At 46.1% G+C, this 20,190-nt stretch overlaps 1 protein-coding gene across 6 annotated transcripts in view; it reads left to right on the top strand.

Annotated features, from left to right (window-relative positions):
• RELCH (RAB11 binding and LisH domain, coiled-coil and HEAT repeat containing) overlaps positions 1 to 20,190 on the top strand; it is a 1,006,576-nt gene that overhangs the window by 942,168 nt on the left and 44,218 nt on the right. For all 6 annotated transcript variants that reach the window (XM_069219494.1, XM_069219496.1, XM_069219495.1 and 3 more), the window contains one exon: positions 1,256 to 1,326. In XM_069219494.1, the coding sequence (XP_069075595.1) occupies positions 1,256 to 1,326 (71 nt within the window). The remainder of the gene's footprint in view (positions 1 to 1,255; positions 1,327 to 20,190) is intronic.

Here is a 20,190-nt window from a genome sequence, read left to right as displayed (position 1 = left end):
AAAACTGAAGCATAGAAAGAGCAGCATAATGGAAGCCTTCGGTCCTGACATAGAATTAGTTTGCCAAAGGTTACACCCTTCTCCTCCACACAATTGTTAGTAGACCCTGCCTCACCCAGTTAGCTCTTCGATGCCCTCGGGCCGGAATGCGCTTTATAAATACCCAATACATACATACATACAATGCAAGAGGACTGGCAATGTGAGTATAAAAAGGATCAAACTTCCTGACATCTACCCTCACTGGTCTCTTCCCTAGGAAATGTAGTACAGTGCACTGATCATCTGCTTGGAGCGCCGTTGCTGATTTCTCCAATATAAAATCACGTCACCAGTGTCGTAGCACCGCGCAGTCAGTACTCTTTAACCTCAGTCAGATTTATCCCTATGTTTTGTTTTGGGTAGAATGTGATTTGCACAGGTGTATACATATTTTTTGATTTTACTATGCCATTGAACCTTAACTGAATAAAATACTTACTTTATAAAGAGTGTTAACAATTTCTGAACATGAACATTATTTTAGGTACTATTTGTTTTGAGTATCAACACATACTTCTCCTTTAATGATTAAGTAAAAAGAATGTACTTGGCTTTGTGAGCCCTCAGGATGACTCCTAAGGTTCGAAGGACAAGAAGCCGTTAGGCCACCCATGTGACAAGCATGGTTCCTCGTCGTTGTGTTCCCTAGGAGAGACAATAAAATGGCGAGGATAATGGACCTCTGCTCACCATTACACTGAAAGAGTGCCATTTTGTTCCTTTGCATAACGAGGATATTTTAAGTTCTGAAAACCAATTTGTCACATTCACACTTTTTAATAGTCAGCAAAATTGCTGTCCTGTTTTGGCTTTTATGGCAGCACCTGTCTATTTTCAAAAATGTGCACACATCATACAATGTGCTATTTTCCCATTTATGATGTATCATTCATTTGGTGGTGGTTTTCCTCCCTTTTCAAATTTTAACGCAATATGACTTTGAAGTCCAAACTATGAAAATCTACTAGTTAAATAGGGCATTTTTTAGCAGTTGGTCACTGCTTCGTTTCCTTCTTGTCACCAACCAAAAAGGATATTTAATAGGTGATTAGATGCTTTTTTCCTGCCCCTTGCTTCACAGAAATGACAAATATTAGTAATAGATTTTTATATAAACATAACATTCAAAACACCCAAAAGCTTACTTTGATATTTCTGACCATTATGGAGAATGTGTTAGTCCTATCATTTCTTTTTACTTCTTACTTTTTAGGTTATTTTAAGCTCGATGATAAAGGAATGTGAACACAAGGTTGAAAACAAGACAGTCCAAGAACCACCAGGGTAAATATTCCCTTCTTAATGATTTGTATAACTTATTCATGTTTTGAAATCTGTGTAGTGAATTGACCATTTGGTTCTGAAGAGAGTCATGGCAAACAGATCCCATAACAAACACATTTGTTTTAATCATTAAATGGGGTTGGTGAGAGTGTGCAGTATCAAGTCAAACTGTTCTTCTGTCTGTAAAACAAATAGCTTACAGAGTGTAAATGTTATACAATGCTTCATCTTAGACTTTAGCTAGGACACTTTCTGTGTCAGTATACAGACTGAGGAGTTGAAGTGATCTTTTGCCTCTTTGTTGTGCCAGATTTATGTCTGGCCACTGCATTTTGTTACATTGTGGGTATCTGCAGTCCAGTGATAGCATATCATAAAAGTATTAAATAACTCTTGTCATTCTGTTTTCATCTTCAATTCTGTTTTTTTTCAATTTAAAAACAAAAATAGAAAACATGCAGTCTTGCAAGGCTCATGCCTTAATTAGGCCAATGTCTGTTGAGCGTGCTATATTTCAGATGGATACTTCCACTTGGATTCTTCACCTCGTGAATTTACATCCAGGCATCAGCACGATCTGGAAACCTTTTTTTCATCTGCATCAGTGCTGATACGGACTCCCTCGATTTCACAACCTTCAGAGCCTTTTCAAAGGTCAAGTAGAGAGGCACAGCTCCTTCTAGAGGAACAGTAGTATAAAGAGACAAAATATCTCTTGTATGACCTTTTTGTCACATAATCGGACCAGGATGACCCTAGAGACACCAGTGAAATACCAAAGGGTTTTCTAGAGCTGATGGAGGCCAATGGCTTCAACACCCCTCCTGAGCTGGCTGGAGTTTCCTGGACCCTTTAGGCCTACTATCCCTACGGGTGGCCTCCAACCATACCAGCATTAGGAAAGCAGCAAAAACATTGAGTTTATTCTTGTCCACAGTCAAAACTATGGCCAGTATTTTAACTGATGTTCCGCAGCCCACACCCCATTTTGCAGAACTGATTTTTTTCCCTCATGAAGCCTTCTGGATCTCGTTCTCGCCCCCTGGTATAAACCCTCATCCATTCTGACTGTCAATAAGATGATAACCAGTAGATGCCAACCAGCACCAGATGATCCCCAATTTTTATCGGAACACCATTCCCCGAAAGCCTTATCATTAAGGCCTCCTCTGACTTTTCTGCAGGCATTTCCTTCCCTTCAGCTTTGGCCAAAAAGGAAATTAAAAAAAAGGATTAAGGCAAAGTCCAAGAAGAGTTTTACTGCTGTGAGTCTAGCTCTTAAGCCCCTCAAAGCAGCATGCACCCTGGGCAGGTGCATCCATGCCCTATGGGAGATGGCAAGTATCACTCACCCAAATTGCCTGATGAACTTGAAATGCACTTCATGGACCGCAAAGCCGCTTGGTGATTACATTGCGGCTTCTGTGCAAGCTTTAAAGTCTGGTCTTGGAAGTGCGGACTAAGTTTCCAGAGCTAAGGGGACCTTAGTGGCAGTTGGCAGACATGCCCTGCTACAATTATCAGGGTTTTTGATATTTAATACACCTCATGGATCTTCCATTTAATAGCTCCAAACTCTTTTGAGAACTGGCTAACTCTGCCTTAGTGTTTCAAGAACAGCTCAGCTACTGTTCGTTCCTGAGGTTGCAACCAAAAATTCCTCAAATTTCTTCATTTTGAAAGAGGCCTTAACTTCAGCCAGCTTCTGGTAGCCTTGGCACAGCAGCAGGTGCAAAACTCTTTCATTCAGCAGTACTGAGGCCACTGACTAGGAAAAGGTCTGACCCCTTTCTCAGATCGTCCTGTTCTCTTCCTCCTTCCAGGCCACCAGAGGGAAGCAGCTCTATTTTTCTCTTGCCGGAGCACTCAAGACCGTTGGAAGACCAGGTGTTCTTTTCAGAAGTCCTGAAAATTTCGTCATAACTTTGATCCAGTGGTTTCTATAGATTGTGGTGAAGAGGAAGTTACTTAGCTTCAGTTATAATTTTTCTGATAGAGAATCAATCTAACCGAAGGTTTACCACCTTGAGAATTTCCCCAGGCACCAGGGTGGATCCTGAAACTTTTCAGCAATTCTCTTACACGTCAACAGGTACAGTTGTGCTACTGTCCCACATTGAATCCATCTGCTCAGGATATGGCATCGACCCTGATCTATAATGCCCCCTGCATACGCTGACCTCCGTTTCTTTCCGATCTCTGCGCTTATGGATGTGTAGCTATGGAAATCAGATTGTGCAGATGTTTTGATTGGGCATCTTATTAATGGTCAGTGTGAGTACATTCCACAGAATAGGAAGGAAGGGTGGGTCGGTGAGAAATCTGCAGCTAGGCAAAGTCTATACTAAAAAAGGCATTACCGAAGGAATAACTTATTTTTCTGATTAGAATTTCTAACTGCGTATTCCTCAACTTGTGAATAGATAACAATGCAGTATTTCCTCCAGTGGAGGGTCTGTGGAATGGCTGAGATCAGAAAATCCTCCACGACAGAGCCGGCGTATTGCTTTTCCCGCTGGACCTGGCTATCCATACAGTAGTAGTTTATGAATGTGGGGTAGGGATGCACACATCGCAGCCTGGCAAATGTCCAGAACAGGTACGCCATATGCCAGCTCCATGGTAGCAGCCCTCACTCTGGTGGAATGAGGGCACAGGCCTTCTGGGGTCGGTTTCTTCATAGCAAATCTTGATGCATAACACAACCATCTTGAATATGGTTCTCTTTTGTTGGCTGCAGAGAACGCAGCGAAAAGTTGATCATCCTGTTGGTAGTCCCTGGTTCGTTCTAACTAAACGGTTAGCACTTGATCAGGGTCAAGGTGACGGAATTGTTCCTCTTTGGAAGGGTGAGGCGATGCATAGAAAGCTGACAAGATGATGAATTGCCCTTTGTGGAAGAATATGACTACCCTGGGCGAGAATGCTGAAGGACTTATTTGTCAGGGAAATAAAATATATTAGGTGGGGCCTGTGACAAGACCTGAAATTTAACACACCTCGCCGATGTTAGGGCAATGAGAAATACCATCTTGATAGTGAGGAGGTGAAGAAAGCAATTGGGCATAGGTTAAAAGGGAGTGCACATAACTTAAGTGGGTACCAAATTATGGTTCCACTGCAGCATGACAAACTCTGTTGATGGGAACATGAATACCTTCATAAAACACATCATAATAGGTGACTTTAAAAGGAATGGCTGATTTTGTAAACTTAGGAAGGCTGAAGGATAACCTTTATCTGTTGCCACAGTAAGGCTGTATTTGACCAGGGTCAAACAAAATGGAAGAACATCCGATAACTGGGCATACAGGGGTTAGAAATTGCTGGAGGAACACCAAGAAAATAATCTCCCAGCATCCTCCATAGACAGATTTGGTGGATGGACACCTGGCTGCCAATTCGACACAGCCACCTTGAGAGGAAGAACAAAAGCCATCAGCTGTTACTGCTCAATCACACATGAAGATGTAAGTTGTGCAGGCTTGTGTGCAAGAATCGTCCTGCTGCTGCAGCAGTAGAACCCCCCACTGAAGGGGCAGCCAGATACGTGTCCAGAGCCAGTAGGATCTCTTAAGCCTGTTCTTCATGATATTCTTCAGTACCTTGGTACAGGCGAAAAGGTATACCGGAGGCCTGACCCTCAATGCTGTTGGAAGGCGTCTCCAGGGGAACACTGCCTTGGTTGCTCCAACGCTCAAGTGTTAGCACTGCATGTTCTCTTTGGTGTTGAACAGATCAAGCCGGGGTTCACCCTTTTAAGATGCCATGTACCACCTCTGAAAGTAACTGCCACTTGTGATATGTTAGGCAACACTGGCTGAATTTGTCCACCTGGCATATAAAGATCCTGCCATTGTAGTGCAATCGGATATATACCCTGGGCGTGCAGCCACTTCCAGAGATAGAAGGCTTCCTTGCACAGAACCTACAGCCCGCACCTTCTTGTTTGGTATAATACCACATGGTGGTTGTGTTGGTCGTGAGAATCTGCACCCATTCCCTCTTGATGGTCAGAAGGAACGCCTTCAGTGCTAAGTGAATCACCCGCAGGTGCAAACAAACAAACCAGAGTCCTCTGATCTACACATTTGTCACAACTTTTAGCTCTTGTTGGTGTAGAGAGAGGGGTCTGCTACTGGTCCAGTCATGGTTCAGCAGCTGCTACTGCAATCAATCAATCATGTAATTGTAAAGCACTGCTAATCACCCATAGGGTCTCAAGATGCTTAAAGTAGGCGTGCTGCTCAGTCGAAGAGTCAGATCTTTGGGTCCTTCCTCAACTGCTTCAGTGATGCGGTCTCCCTGAGCTTGAGGGGAAGTATGTTCTGTGTCCGGGCTGCTAGGTAGGAGCAGGATCTTCCTCCTGCTATACTTTTCTGGATCTTGGGGATAACTGCAAGGGCGAGCTGAGAATAATCGAAGATGTCTGTTGGGTACGTAGAAGGTGAGGCGGTGGTTGAGGTATGCTGATCCTGTGTTGTCCAGTGCATTGAAGGTGTGGATCAGAGGTTTGCATGTGATGCGCTTGTTGACTGGGAGCCAGTGTAGGTCTCTGAGGTCGGAAGAGCTTGGCTGTGATGGGGAATGTTTCACAGTCAGCGTTGACACCTGGATGGAATGTGATCGGTTTCCTTGTTGCTGAGGCTCCAGATACTAATGCAGAGCTCTCATGTGCCACCTGGCATTGTTCATAAGCAGGCTGCCGGAGGGCAAGAGGCCAAGAACTCTCAAAGCCACTCTCACTGAGACCCAGGTGATTAATTGAAACATCATAGCTACATACCAGTCCTGATGTCCCACAGATAGTCTTAGCAATTTGTGGTGGGCTTGACTCAATACCAGTTTGTGGTTCGGTTCTTCCCTTTAGTCTGGCAACACAACGCTTCACAAAGGTGATGGCAGTGGTGCCCCCCTGTTTCACCTGTCAGCTTTAGGTTGGTCTTCCCCCCCCAGATATTTTGCCTTACTCCTCCTGTTTTTGCTTAATTTGTTTTTGAGGCCTTAAGACTCTGCACACTTTACCACTGCTAACCAGTGCTAAAGCGTGTGTGCTCTGTTCTTTAAACATGATAACATTTACTTACATTGATTAATTGCAAGTCCCTAGTAAAGTAGTACTTTAAATTAAATACTACTAGTGGGACTATGGTACTCATTGTGCCACCCACTTCAGTAGCCTTTTCAGGATATCTCAGGCATGCCATTGCAGCCTGCGTGTGCAGCTGTAAACTGCCATTTTGGGCTGGCCAAATAAACCTTTTGCCAGGCCTAAACTTTACTTTTTAATACATATGTCACCCCTAGGGTAGGCCCTAAACAGCCCGTTGGGAAGGGTGCAGTGTGTTTAAAAAGTGGAACATGTACTTTTCACTTTTACATATTATGGTAATAAAAATAACTCTTAAATTAGTTTTTCACTACTGCAAGGTCTGTCTGTCACATTCAATAACATTGGGTTACCATATTACATTTAATAAGTGATACATTTCAATTGGGAGCAGTTAGGAAAGTCATGTTTGGTCTCTAAAGAGTTGTAATTTAAAGCCCTCTTTAATGGTGAAGTAGGATTTTAGGTCACAATTCTGAAAATGCCACTTTTAGAAAGTTGTCATTTTCTTGCCCTAACTGGTGCCTGCATCCTGAGTCACATGATTAGGTGTAGCTGGCAATTAGTCTTTGTGTATTACTCCCAGACAGTGTGACAAAGAGGCTGGGATACGTGTTAGCAAGATGGGCCATATCTAGTTTGAGGGTGCTCAGCCTCAGCACACTCAAAAAGTGTTTCACCTTAGTTTTTTGTGCCTCCAGACAAGCTGGGATAGGGTATGGAGGTAGGAGATTCAGGCACCTCTGTAGGGGGAGAACTTAAGATGTTTCTCCCACTTCAAAGTGGGCACCAGGTATAAGTAATGGACCTTCAGACCTAACCAACTCTTCAGTACCCTTTTGGACTTGTGGATGACTCAGAAGAAGGAATGTTGTGCTGCTCTGCTGAAAGAAGGACTACCCTGGTGCCCATGTACTCTGCTACCCTGCTGTCTGAGAGAGAAGGGCTGGACCTGCTTCCTGAACCCAAGACAATCAGAGTGACTCGAAGTGCTAGTGGGCTGACCTCCTGATCAGAGCCTCAGGGACAGAAAACACTCTAACCTTCTTGACAGGCTGATGCAGGTTTGTGTGCCATCTGACTACAGCTAGAAATGTATCTTGTATTGCTCTAGAAGCTGAGAAAAGCCGCAATTGAGCAAACGTTATATGGAACATCACATTACAATTCCTTGGTGGAGGATTGTGTAGAACTGTCCGAACTTGAGTCGGTCATGAAGAAATTAACTTATTTTTTTATTTGATGCCTGATATCCCAAAACTTTTCCTTAGTCTGGGCAGAAGAAACTCACGATAATCAGTATCATAAAATTAAGACAGATCAAGAAGTATCAAGGCTACTTGTATACATTAATTATATGTATCAAGGAGCTCTCCTCTGATGTTAGGCCAGACTTAAACTGTCCCTCTAGGAGGTCGAAAATTTTGAGTGGTCAGGAAGTTGGTTTTGCTCATTGTACTATTGCAGTTGATTCATTACTGTCATAATTCTGCTTGGGAATGGTAAGTTTGAGGTTTGGTGATAGTTGAAGCACATGGAAGTCTGCAGTATGTTTTTCCTGTTTGTGGAAAAAATACTGCATGTTTCAATTAGTAAAGGACAGAGCCCATTGAAAGGGAGTTGCTAGGATGCTGATGCTGAATGGCCTTGACTTAATTAATTCAATATTGTGGACAGCAAGCCAAAGACATATTAGATGTATGATCTTGGAGGCTAGTTTAATTATCTCCTCCTTAGAAACCTGATTAGCTGTAAACATGGTTGAACTGGATTGTTGAGTACGGTAAAGGCTGAGGGATGTTTGGACCAAGACACGTATGGTAGATGCTTGGTGTTAAGTATGGATTACAAAAACTAATCAGGTTTAACACTATTCTGGAAAAAGAAATGGAGTGTGTTTTAAGATTTCTAATGTATACATCTTCCCACAGATTCCCCATCTTATGAATATTCTCCACCTGCCAGAATGAATCCAGAAACATTTCTCCCTGCAATAGCTCTCCAATATCACGAAGTAGTGTATTGCAGCTTCAGCTTTGGCTCCGGTCACTCAGATTTGAATACATCACAGAATATAAGGTGCCAGCTTGTGTGCTTGCTTCAGTTTCCTATTTTTCTGCACTTTGAGCCACAGTCTGGAGATATTCTAGGTGTTTTACATTCAACATTTCACGTTTATTTTTGTTTTTTACAACAACCAGGTCAAATGACAGGCCCAATGTTCTTGTTGGATCTGCATGTGGTGACTTGGGTTTGATCATGACTGCTCAATCTGTGAATCCTGTTGCTTCCAGAGGTGGGAGACTGCACTATGTTTGGCTAAGGCCCACTGTGACATGCCAAAGCATTCCGTGCCTACTTCCGGTAAGTCCCCGGGCAGCGACTTTTTCCCAAGAGGTCTTTACAAGAAAAGCGCAAAAAATACCATAGAGAGGGAAAATATTTTCCCTCCTGAAAGAAACTGACCCACTCCTGGGACCTTTTAGAGCCTCGGTATTTGTCCCTAATGCCAGAGTCTCCCTTGTCATTGGGCCCATTCCGGCTTTAAAAATGACGAAGCCTGAGTTTCTGACTCCATCAACTACTTTGAATAGGTCAAGGCCATCTGGCTAGCTATGCTGGAAATCTTCTGGCGACTCTGTTTCCTTCAGGCCTCTTCACAAGAGTGGGACTCATTTTGCTGGTTTTGTGACTCTGCCAGCTCTGACCCTAATGCCACCTGACTCTGCACCTCCATAGTCCTCTGCTTCAGTGCCTCTGACCACCAAAGAAGTCAGCCCCCTCTAAGGTTCCTTCCCATGTTTTCACTGCCATCTACCACACCGGTGCTGCCCTCAGAGGTGCTTTTGGCCCACTCCTTGTAATCAACGGAAATCATCCAAGTGACGAAAGAGAAAGTTGCAGCTTTTTTGATGTTGTGTCCTTGGTGCAGTCTCTAACGAAAGCCATATGATTTGTATGGATCGAATAACTTTTTGGGTCTGACTCTGAAGTCCTTGCCATGAGGGAGGATTGTTGCTATAGGGAAAACAATAATTCAGAGGCTGATGAGCTGTTCTCTAACACTAACCCTGACTTATATCTTGACTTATGATGTAAGTTGTTTCTATACGTCTCCAGAAGGGTATATTCATTGCTCTTCTTGCCCTCCTTCAAGTGAAGTCTTTGTTCACTACGACTACAGACATAGGGGGTCATTACAACCTTGGCAGGCGGCGCACTCGCACTATGGCCATTATGAGATCCCCGCTGGGCCGGCGGGCGGAAACCTGGTTTCGGCCCTCTGGCCCAGCAGGGATCTCGGCCGCAACACAGGAGCCAGCTCCAAATGGAGCCGGCAGTGTTGCGGCTGTGCGACGGGTGCAGTTGCACCCGTCGCACTTTTCACTGTCTGCATAGCAGACAGTGAAAAGCTGCACTGGGCCGTGGCAGGGGGCCCTGCGACTACCCTTTCCGCCAGCCTTTTTATGGTGGTGCAAACTGCCATGAAAAGGCTGGCGGGAGGGGGACTCGTAATTCCCTGGGAAGCGCTGCAAGCAGCGCTGCCCTGGAGGATTACTCCCACCAGGACAAAAGTGTGGGGAAACCGCTGGTCCCGGCGGTGCGACCGCAGCGCTTCCACCGCAGTGGTAATCGCCAGGATTTCACCGCAAGCCTGTTGGTGGTGAAATCCATCAAAACAACCCTGGCAGTCAAAGACCGCCAGGGTTGTAATGAACCCCTTAATCTTTATTGTGTACAGTTAGTTAAAGACATTACAATTTCTCAAGAATAAAAAAGAACGTACAACTCTAAGCACATAAGAGAACACATAGTGCAACAGCTCATTATTCATTAAAACAATCATCAAAGTTGCATCACACCACAAACACAAATGTGTGGGAGACACACACACACTATTTAAAAGCGTACATTTCTTCTAAAAAAAGACAAACTTCACAAAGCGCCAGTGCAAAAAATGAAGCAGCAGATTGGTCATTAAAAGGATATCATGAGGGCAAGAGAAGATAGGCTGGTCCAATCAAGAGGGAACCGTAGGTGTAGGCTGAACCACTCAATAGGACTCACACAGTAAATAATACTGTAGGCTAAGATGAATATACCAGTGCCAATTCATATCGACATAAAACGTCAAAGTGTTAGTGCAAAAGGGAACCTGATAAACACAATGGGAACATCAGCACGTTTAGTGGAAAGTACAGTTGGTCAGATATACCTAGCAAAAAGACAATTTTGTGTGATTTGCAAGCGAACTCCTCACTGGTCTGTTACTGAGAGCATACATCTTGCAGGTACTGGTGCAGAAAATACAGCAGCAAATTATTTATCTGATAGAGACTTCTAGCTGCAGATTCTTTACCTTTGAATTTCCTGGCCTCAGCTTGGAATCTGGAAAATTTTGCTGAGCGGTACTGTTGGAAATAGCAAATCCTTAGGGTCACTCCCAAATGTTTTGCCTTCCTCCTTCACTTTTTCTGATCTCATTTCTGCTGGCCTTAGGACTCTGCGCACTTTAGCACTGATAATCAGTGCTAAAGTGCATATGCTGTCTCCTTAAAACATGGTGAAATTGGCTCATACCCAATTGGCTTATTTAATTTACTTGTAAGTCCCTAGCCAAGTGCACTACATGTGCCCAGAGCCTGTAAATTAAATGCTACTAGTGGGCTGCAGCACTGGTTGTGCCACCCACATAAGTAGCCCCCTTATCATGTCTCAGGCCTGCCTCTGCAGTTCCTGTGTGTGCAGTTTCACTGCCACTTCGACTTGGCATTTAAAAGTACTTGACAAGCCTTAAACTCCCTTTTTTCTACATATGTCACCCCTAAGGTCTGCCCTAGGTAACCCATAGGGCAGGGTGCTATGTAGGCAAAAGGCAGGACATGTACCTGTGTAGTTTACATGTCCTGGTAGTGTAAAACTCCTAAATTCGTTTTTACACTGGTTTGAGACCTGCTTCCTTTATAGGCTAACATTAGGGCTACCCTCGTATATTGTTTGATGGTAGCTGCTGATCTGAAAGGAGTAGAAAGGTCATATTTAGTATGGCCAGAATGGTGATACAAAATCCTGCTGACTGATGAAGTTGGATTTAATATTACTATTTTAAAAATGCCACTTTTAGAAAGTGAGCATTTCTCTGCACTTAAATCATTCTGTGCCTTACAATCCACGTCTGGCTAGGTTTAGTTGACAGCTGCCTTGTGCTTTCACTCAGACAACCCCAAACACAGGATACTCAGCCTCACTTGCATACATCTGCATTTTGAATGGGTCTTCCTGGGCTGGGAGGGTGGAGGGCCTGACACTTGCATGTCAAAGGACAGAAGCCTGCCCTCACACAAAGGACTACCACACCCCCTACTGGGACCCTGGCAGACAGGATTGAACTGAAAGGGGACCTTGTGGATTTCTAAGCCACTCTTTGAAGTCTCCCCACTTCAAAGGCACATTTGGGTATTTAAACAGGGCCTCTTCCCCTACCAACTCAGACACTACTTGGGGTAGACACTCTACCTCACAGACACTTCTTGGAAAAGAAACTGGAACCAGAACATGCAGCCTGCCAAGAAGAACTGCCTAGCTGCCCAAAGGATTCACCTGTCTGCTTTCTGTGAAGGACTGCTGCCTTGCTGTTGCCCTGCTGCCTTGCTGCCCTCTGGCTGAGGTGAAGAAATGCTCTCCAAGGGCTTGGATAGAGCTTGCCTCTTGGTCCCTGAAGTCTCAGGAACAAAAAGACTTCATCTCTACAAGAAGGACTCTTTGTGCAGCGAAATTCGACACACAGCCTGACAGAAACGATGCACAGGCTGCACTGCAGGGAAAATTTCACTGCACGGCGAAACGGAACGACGCAGCCAGACTTTGCATTGAGAAGATCGACGCAGCACGAGTGTAACGACCGGAAATTTGATGCACAGCCCACTGGATCGACGCACAGCCGATCTGGAACGATGCAGCCTGACTTCCAGAGAGGAATCGACATAGTGCATGCCATGCAGTAGAAAATTTGACGCAACGCCCACTGGATCGACGCAGCTCCTGTGATTTCGTCCTGCCAGCGCAGGAAATCCATGCATCGATCCACGACCGAGCACCAGAAATCGACGCACAGCTGTCCCTGCGTGAAAACTAAACGATGCATCACCGTGTGCGGCCCTAGAAATCAATGCACACCCCTTTGTTCCCACGCATCTCCTCCTCTGCGGTTCTTTGCAGAGATTTTTCATGCGAACTAGGTACTTTGTGCCTTAAAGAGACTTTGTTTGCTTTCAAAAGACTTACCACTTTTCAGTGATATCTCAACATTTACTTGTTGCATCCTTAATCGTTTTGACCTCCATTTATCCAGATCAATATTATATATTTTTCTAAACACTCTGTGGTGTATTTTTGTGGTGCTATATGGTGTTATTGTATGAATTATTGCACAATTACTTTACACATTGCTTCTAAGTTAAGCCTGACTGCTCGGTGCCAAGCTACCAGAGGGTGGGTACAGGATAATTTGGATTGTGTGTGACTTACCCTGACTAGAGTGAGGGTCTTTGCTTGGACAGGGGGTAACCTGACTGCCAACCAAAGACCCCATTTCTAACAGGTACCCTGCACGCGCCACTGGGTGGTGTCGTTCGAATATGCGTGCATCGTTCGACTTAGCATGGCGTCGTCAGCAAAGTTGGAGCTGTCTGTGACATCACGGTTGCCTACAAAAGCACCACCCTGGCACACGTACATTAGTTCTTTTCCTTCTGTGCCAGTTAACCGCAGGTCTGGATTCGAGCTACCATCTGCCTTTTTTGGCAGACCTTATTTGACCTTTTTGTCAAGCCTTTTTAAGCCTGTGCGGCATGACATGGAAGAAGACTAGGTTCAAGCCATGTGGCGCCTGCGCCATGTCAGTGACGGACCCCCATCAGGTATGTCTCTGGTTCCTCAACAGACACCACGACTCAGTCATGTTCCGACTGCAGGGCCTCGGCCCTGAACGCTTGGACAGAGTGGTCTCTAAAGCTCATGGCAGGCTGGCAGGCGACTTCGGTTGGCGCGACTCCTAGGGGGTCACGGTCCCTATCGAGGAGGAGGTCGCAGGACTGCTCCAGGAGCCCTAAATCCTCTTCTTTGCACTTGAGGTCCTCGGGGCACTTGGAGAAGAGGCATAAGAAGAAGAAGCAGTCCAAGTGGACTTTGACTTTGTCACGCCCGTCGGCCGATGAGGCGTCCCAGGAACATCGACGTTCCAGGCATGGTTCTGCGGGAACTGATGCCAGGGCCGACTTCGAGCCTCCCTCCCCCTTTCTGGGAACCAGAGCAACCTCTGCTCAGCTCAGAGTTTTACGACGCTATGCACCTCAAATTTGAGTGGGCTGCTCCCGCTGGTGCGCCTTCGGGCCCTGCGGGTTCGGCAGAGACCCCATCGGGTTCAACGCTAGCAGCTTTGGTGCCGTTGGGGACTCCAGTATCCGATACCGGATCAGGGGTGATGCCGAGTTCACACAGTCGGCCTCCTCTGCGGTTGCTCCCCACATCGACACTCCGCTGGTGCCCAACAGTGGAGCAAGCCCCATCCTTATCCCAAATGATCTGGAGCCACATCCATGTCGTACGTCGCCGATTGCGACTTAGGCGGCGACAGGGGCCAGATCAGTAATTGAGGCTTTTTTTTACTGAACTCCAGAGAGCGCGGAGCAGGAGTTGGTGCCGACAGACCCGAGGATTTATGAGCAAATTATTACATTTGCTGGATCACGAATGCCCGTCGCTATCCCGTTGGGGCCCATCCTTTAATTTGAGGAGGGTTCCTGTTCCACATAGAAGAAAAACTACAACCAAGGACTCCCATTTCACTCCAGATGCGTGAGTCTTGACCCCCTGTGCACCGGACGCCCACGGCCTGTGTCCAGGCATTCCAGCAAGAGAGGATCCCCAGGCAATTATGACCAAGTAAATTAAGAAAATATATTTTTGCTATACAAAAACCATTGGTCTGTAATTAAGTAATTGAGTGTGTGCTGCTTCTATTGTCTGTGTATGTACAACAAATGCTTTACATTACCCTCTGATGAGCTTAGCTGCTCGGCCACACTACCACAAAAGAAAGCATTAGTATTATCTACTTTAGCCTCTGTTAAGCCTCTGGGGAACCCCTGGACTCTTTACCCACCATATCTCACTTTGATATAGTATAAACTGAGCCAGCTTCCTACAATCTTCATATGCTGTTGTGGTTCATAGGGCAGCTGAGGTCTTGGACCTAGATTCACCTATGGTGCCAGTCAGGACTAACCTCCTGGCTCAGGTGCTTCAGCCAGGGTTTCCACATCAGAGCCGATGTTACCCTACAATGAAGCCCTCACTGATGTCCTACTGGGAACGTGGTCCAAACCTAGCACAGGGGCTCCTGTTAATAGGACTATCGGCCACCGCCATGCACCAGCTCCTGACAATCCTAAATTCCTCACCCAATACCCCGCTTAGCATGGTGTCTTCCCTTCCGCAGCCCCAGATAGGGAATCTAAGAGGCCGGATCAGCTTGGAAAGAAAATATTTTCTTCCTCCAGCCTGGCATTGAGGTCCATAAATACCTCATGCATGTTGGGCCGTTTTTCCCATACTTTTTTGGGTACGGTGGCATACGTGCTGCCCCAGGTCCCGGAGGGTGTGCAGGACACTCCCACACAAGCTGTTAAAAATGGGAGAGATGCAACTAAGTTTACGATACGATGTGGTTTGGACACAACAAACTTATCCGATAGGGCGATTTCATCGACAATAGCCCTTCACCGCCACGCCTGGCTCTGTATGTCTGGCTTTTCAGGGGATGTCCAGGCAAACTTTATAGACATGCCCATCAATGGCTCGCTCCTATTTGGAGAAAAGGCAGACTCAGCGCTTGAGCCGTTCAAGGACTCTTGAGCTGCGCCCAGATCCATGGGCCTCTTGGCACCTGCTCCAGCAGTTTGCCTTCCCCCCTTTCGAGGTTTCGGAAGGGGTGTGGTACCACGTCACCTACAAGTCAGCTTCCATCCTCTGTCATCTTAGCATCCAGTGTGAGGACGAGGTTGTGGTACTTTCAGACCCAGAGGGTCTAGCCAGAGGTCAGCCACCACCCAGCTCCCCTCCTCCACAGCGCCCAAATTCCTCCTAGTATGATTCAGCAAAGACCACTCACACCAAGTTGGAGGGAGGATAGAATTATATCTCCCTCACTGGTGGTCCATAACATCGGACAAATGGGTATTGCAGATCACACAAATATGGGCTATACCCTCCCCTTCCAGTCTTTCCCTCCCTCTGTGCCTCCATTAAAAGAACTGCTGATGGCGGTTCATTTAATCTTGCTTCGCAAGGATGTTACAGCTCTCTTGGCCAAGGGAGCCATAGAAAGGGTCCTGATGTCAGAAGTAGGCAGTTGTTGTTATTCCCGCTACTTTCTAATTCCAAAAAAAGAACAAGGATTTTCACCCTATCTTAGATTTAAGGGACGTCAACCTCTTCCTCAAAATGGAGAAATTTAAGATGCTCACTCTTTCTCAGGTCTTGTTTGGTCTAGACCAAGAAGATTGGATGGTAGCGTTGGACTTACAGGATGCTTTTTTTTCACACACCAGTCCTGCCTGCCCACCGGTGCTACTTGAGGTTCAAGGTGGGCCAATAGCACTTTCAGCTTATTGTGCTTCCTTTCAGTCTCACCAGTGCCCCTCGGGTGTTCACCAAAGTGATGGCAGTGGCAGCAGCTCATCTGCGCAGGTTAGGGGTTTCAGGCTTCCCCTACCTTGATTACTGGCTGTTTAAGGCTCCTACGCCCCAGACTCTTGTCAACCAACTTTAGGCGATGGTGAACCTCCTACATTCGCTGGGGTTCACTATAAACGTGCTAAAGTCACACCTGACTACCTCTCAGAAGCTCCCTTTCAACTGAGCTGTTCTGGACTCAGTGCACTTTCGGGCTTATCTTCCTGAGCAGTGAGTCCAGACCGATGTTTTGGCCTCTATCCTGGATTTCGGTGAGACAGACTGAGGGTGTTGGGACTCATGGCCTCCTGCATCCTGTTAGTCAAGCATGCCAGGTGGCAAATCAGGGCTCTGGAGTGGGACCTGAAGTTACAGTGGGCTCAGCATCAGGGGAATCCTGCCGACATTGTTCAGATCCCGGAGGGAACTGCAAAAGACCTGCAGTGGTGGTTAGTTAACTGCGATTGGGTCAGAGGCAGACTCCTCTCCCTTCCCCAGCCAGATCTCACAGTAGTGACAGATGAGTCACTTCCGGGATGGAGAGGCCATCTGGGAGGGGCAGAGATCAGAGGCTTCTGGTCTCCGGCAGAATCAGGACTCCATATCAACTTACCGGAGTTCCGGGCGATGTGACTGGCATTGAAAGCATTACATCCTGTTGTAAAAGGGAAGATACTGCAGGTGTTCACAGACAACACCACTGCAATGTGGTACTGCAACAAGCAGGGTGGTGTGAGGTCGTGGACCCTTTGTCAAGAGGCCCTGCATCTTTGGACATGGCTGGAACAGCAGGGCATAACCCCAGTGGTTCAACCCCTGGCAAGTTCTCTGAATGCCAGAGTGGACAAACTCCTCCGTCGATGCCTAGCGGATCACAGATGGTGTCTCCACCCGGAGATGGCACAAGGGCTCTTTCAGCAGTGGGGAGAGCCTTGGTTAGATCTGTTCGCCTCCGTAGAGAACTCGCAATATCAGCACTATTGCAAGTTGGAGTTTCCGAGGCAGCAATCACTTGCCAATGCTTTTCATCGCGAGTGAAATTCAGGCCTCCTGTACGCCTTTCCGCTCATTCCACTTCTGCCCAGAGTTCTCAAGAAGATTAAGAACGACCGGGCCCAAGCATTTGGGTACTCACATGCCACCTTATCTCACTATGTTCCCATACAAAGTGGTTCTCAGAACACATGCCTCTTTCCTCCCTATGGTGGTGACCCCATTCCATCTGGGTCAGAATATCACCCTGCCCACCTTCTTTGCTCCACCACATCCCTTTAAGGAAGAGGAGCGACTCCAACGGCTGGACCAATAAGAGAGTTGTCATTCAACCTTGACCGCGCAAAAGAGTTCCAGTGGATGACCAACTCTTTGTGGGGTACGTGGGAGCAAAGAAGGGTCGGGCAATGCAGAAGCAAATCATTTCACGCAGGGTTGTTCTCTACATCAAGATCTGCTACCTATTGGCCAGGAAGCAGCCTCCTGAGGGCTCATTCTACCCGGGGCAAAGCTGCTACCACTGCGCTGGCAAGGGCATTCCAGTCCTGGATATTTGTCAGGCAGCAACATGGGTATCTTTGCGCACGTTTGCAAAACATTACTGCCTGAACAATCCGGTACGGAGAGATGGACACTTCGCCCGTTCGGTCCTACAGGACTTTTTAGTGTAGGTAGAGGTATCTACAGCCCGCCTCCAGGAGGTTATGGCTTGTGTATCTATTAAAAGGTAAGGAATCTGCAGCTAGAAATCTCTATCAGATGAACAAGTTACTTACCTTCGGTAACTCATTATCTGGTAGATACTCTATCTAGCTGCAAGTTCCTTACACCCACCCATGCCTCCCCGTCCTGCGGTTATGTCTAGTAGGATTAGGATTTATCCCTTTTAGGGCCCTAGTTTTGCACAGACTCTAACCACGACTCTGTGCTTCTTGCATGAACATTTGTGGGTAAAAGAACTGACGTACGCACTCCGGGGAGGAGCCTTTGTAGACGAACGTGATGTCACAGACGGCTCCAACGACGCTGACAATGCCAAGCGGAGCTGAACGATGCACGCGGATCCGACGCCACCAGATGGCGCGCACAGGTGTACTGCTCAGCCAAAAAAATCTGGATTCCAAGTTGACGCCAGGAAATTCAAAGGTAAGGAAATTGCAGCTGGAAGTCTATTGCATAAATAATTTGATGCTGTATTTTCTTTCCCAGTAACTGCAAGACCTATGCTCTCAGTATTAGATAAGTGAGGTGTTCTCTTGCAAATCACACAAAATAGTCTTTTTGCTAGTTATCTCTGACCAACTGTACTTTTCACTAAATGTGCTGAAGTTCCCATTGCTTTTCTCAGATTCCCTTTTGCACTAGCACTTTGATCTTTTATGTCAAAATGATATGGCACTTGTATATTCATTTTAGCCTACTGTATTGTTTACTGTGTGAGTCCTCCGAGGGGTTCAGCCTCTGCAGCTAGAGTCTCTACCTGATAACGCATTACCGAAGGTAAGTTACTTGTTCATTAAAACAGTCATCACCAGATTAACATCACATTGCCTGTTCACTACAATAATGCAAAAGCCAGCAGAAGCTTTGACGTTGACTTCTACCACTAGAGAGGCATAATTAACATTTTGACTGAGATTTTTTCCGTTTGGAGCATCTGCTACCTTGCATTGAAGCATTGTTAGAGTTTATCTTGGATCCTCAGGAGAAACACATCTCAAAACCAGCAGTCCACAGACAGAAAGCTAGATGCCAGGTGCCTTTTCCATGTGATCGGAAATTCCTGTTGCCATACCATCCAACAGAAAGTCTAGTGGTCCAAGCTTCTTCAGCACAATTCATCCCAAATGTCTTTCCTATGATCTTTCCAGAGTCTCTACAAGACTGGGATGACAAGGCTTCTTCTAGCAGCTTCATCCTCCACTTGTCAAATGCCACATGCCTTCTAGGCTGCCAAATGCACATCTTGTGAGAGTTTGCAAAACAGACTGTTATTAGTCTTCCAAAACATGGTTGGACACCGTCAAACAAATCCTAAAGTCATAGCCATGGGAATGACTATCTGTGTACATTGTCATGCTTGGATGAATTCCACTGACTTTCCAGGGGTGTTCATTATTTTAATTAAGGTGCACTTTGATAGCAAGCAACTGTTCAGTGAAAAGGTCTGTTTCTCCTTGGAACTCTTGAAGAACTGTAGAACTATGGCTTGTTGGGCCTCCCCAGTGAGGCAGTTCTACCAATAGTACAGGAAGTTGTGAGGCTACTCCAGGTATCACAGTCCTGGCAGATGCCACCTTCTCAGCTGATCTATATGCCCCTGCTGGCTATTAATGCAAGGAATTGACTGACATCCAGGATGCCTATTTTCATTTATCAAGCCTCCTTGTCCAAACATTATCTTTGATTCACCACCTAGTCCTGCCGTTTTGCCATGTGTTTTCACAAAAGTGCTGGCAGTTAGGGCCAGGAATCCATGTATTTCTGTACGTGGACCATTGACTGGTAAATGTGTGGTCTTCAGCTCTTGTGAAGGGACATCTTCAGCACACTAAGACCCTTCAATATGACTTGGGTTTTATGGTCAACACCCAGAAATCTAACCTTATTCCCATGCAGAGCCTGACCTTCATTTGGCAGTATTGGACACAACCTGCATGAAGACATTTCTTCCTCCTAAGATTATTATGAATGTTCACAATATGATCCTAATGTTCTTGTTTTAAGTATGGATCATGGTTCTGAAAATATTATGCTTTCTGGGCCGCATGGCTTCATTCATTCTGTTTGGTGCCTCTTGCTTGATGGAGCATGAGAACATTTCAGTAATGCCTGATGAGTTAGTGGGTTCAGCACCAGGGTAGCCGGGTCGTAAAACCAGTCAACCCAGATCCGCACTGGTGGATGTGGCCATCCAATCTGTTGGTGGACTGTCTCTTCAGCCCTCTGCAGGTGCAAGTTGCAATGGTCACTGACACCTCCTGTCCGAGCTGGAGCCCCCGTCTTGGCAACATGACACCACAAAC

Source organism: Pleurodeles waltl, chromosome 2_2 (assembly GCF_031143425.1).
Source record: "Pleurodeles waltl isolate 20211129_DDA chromosome 2_2, aPleWal1.hap1.20221129, whole genome shotgun sequence".
NCBI lineage: Eukaryota > Metazoa > Chordata > Amphibia > Caudata > Salamandridae > Pleurodeles > Pleurodeles waltl.
Note: the sequence above shows the minus strand (reverse complement) of the source record. Positions and strands in the feature narration are given on the sequence as shown.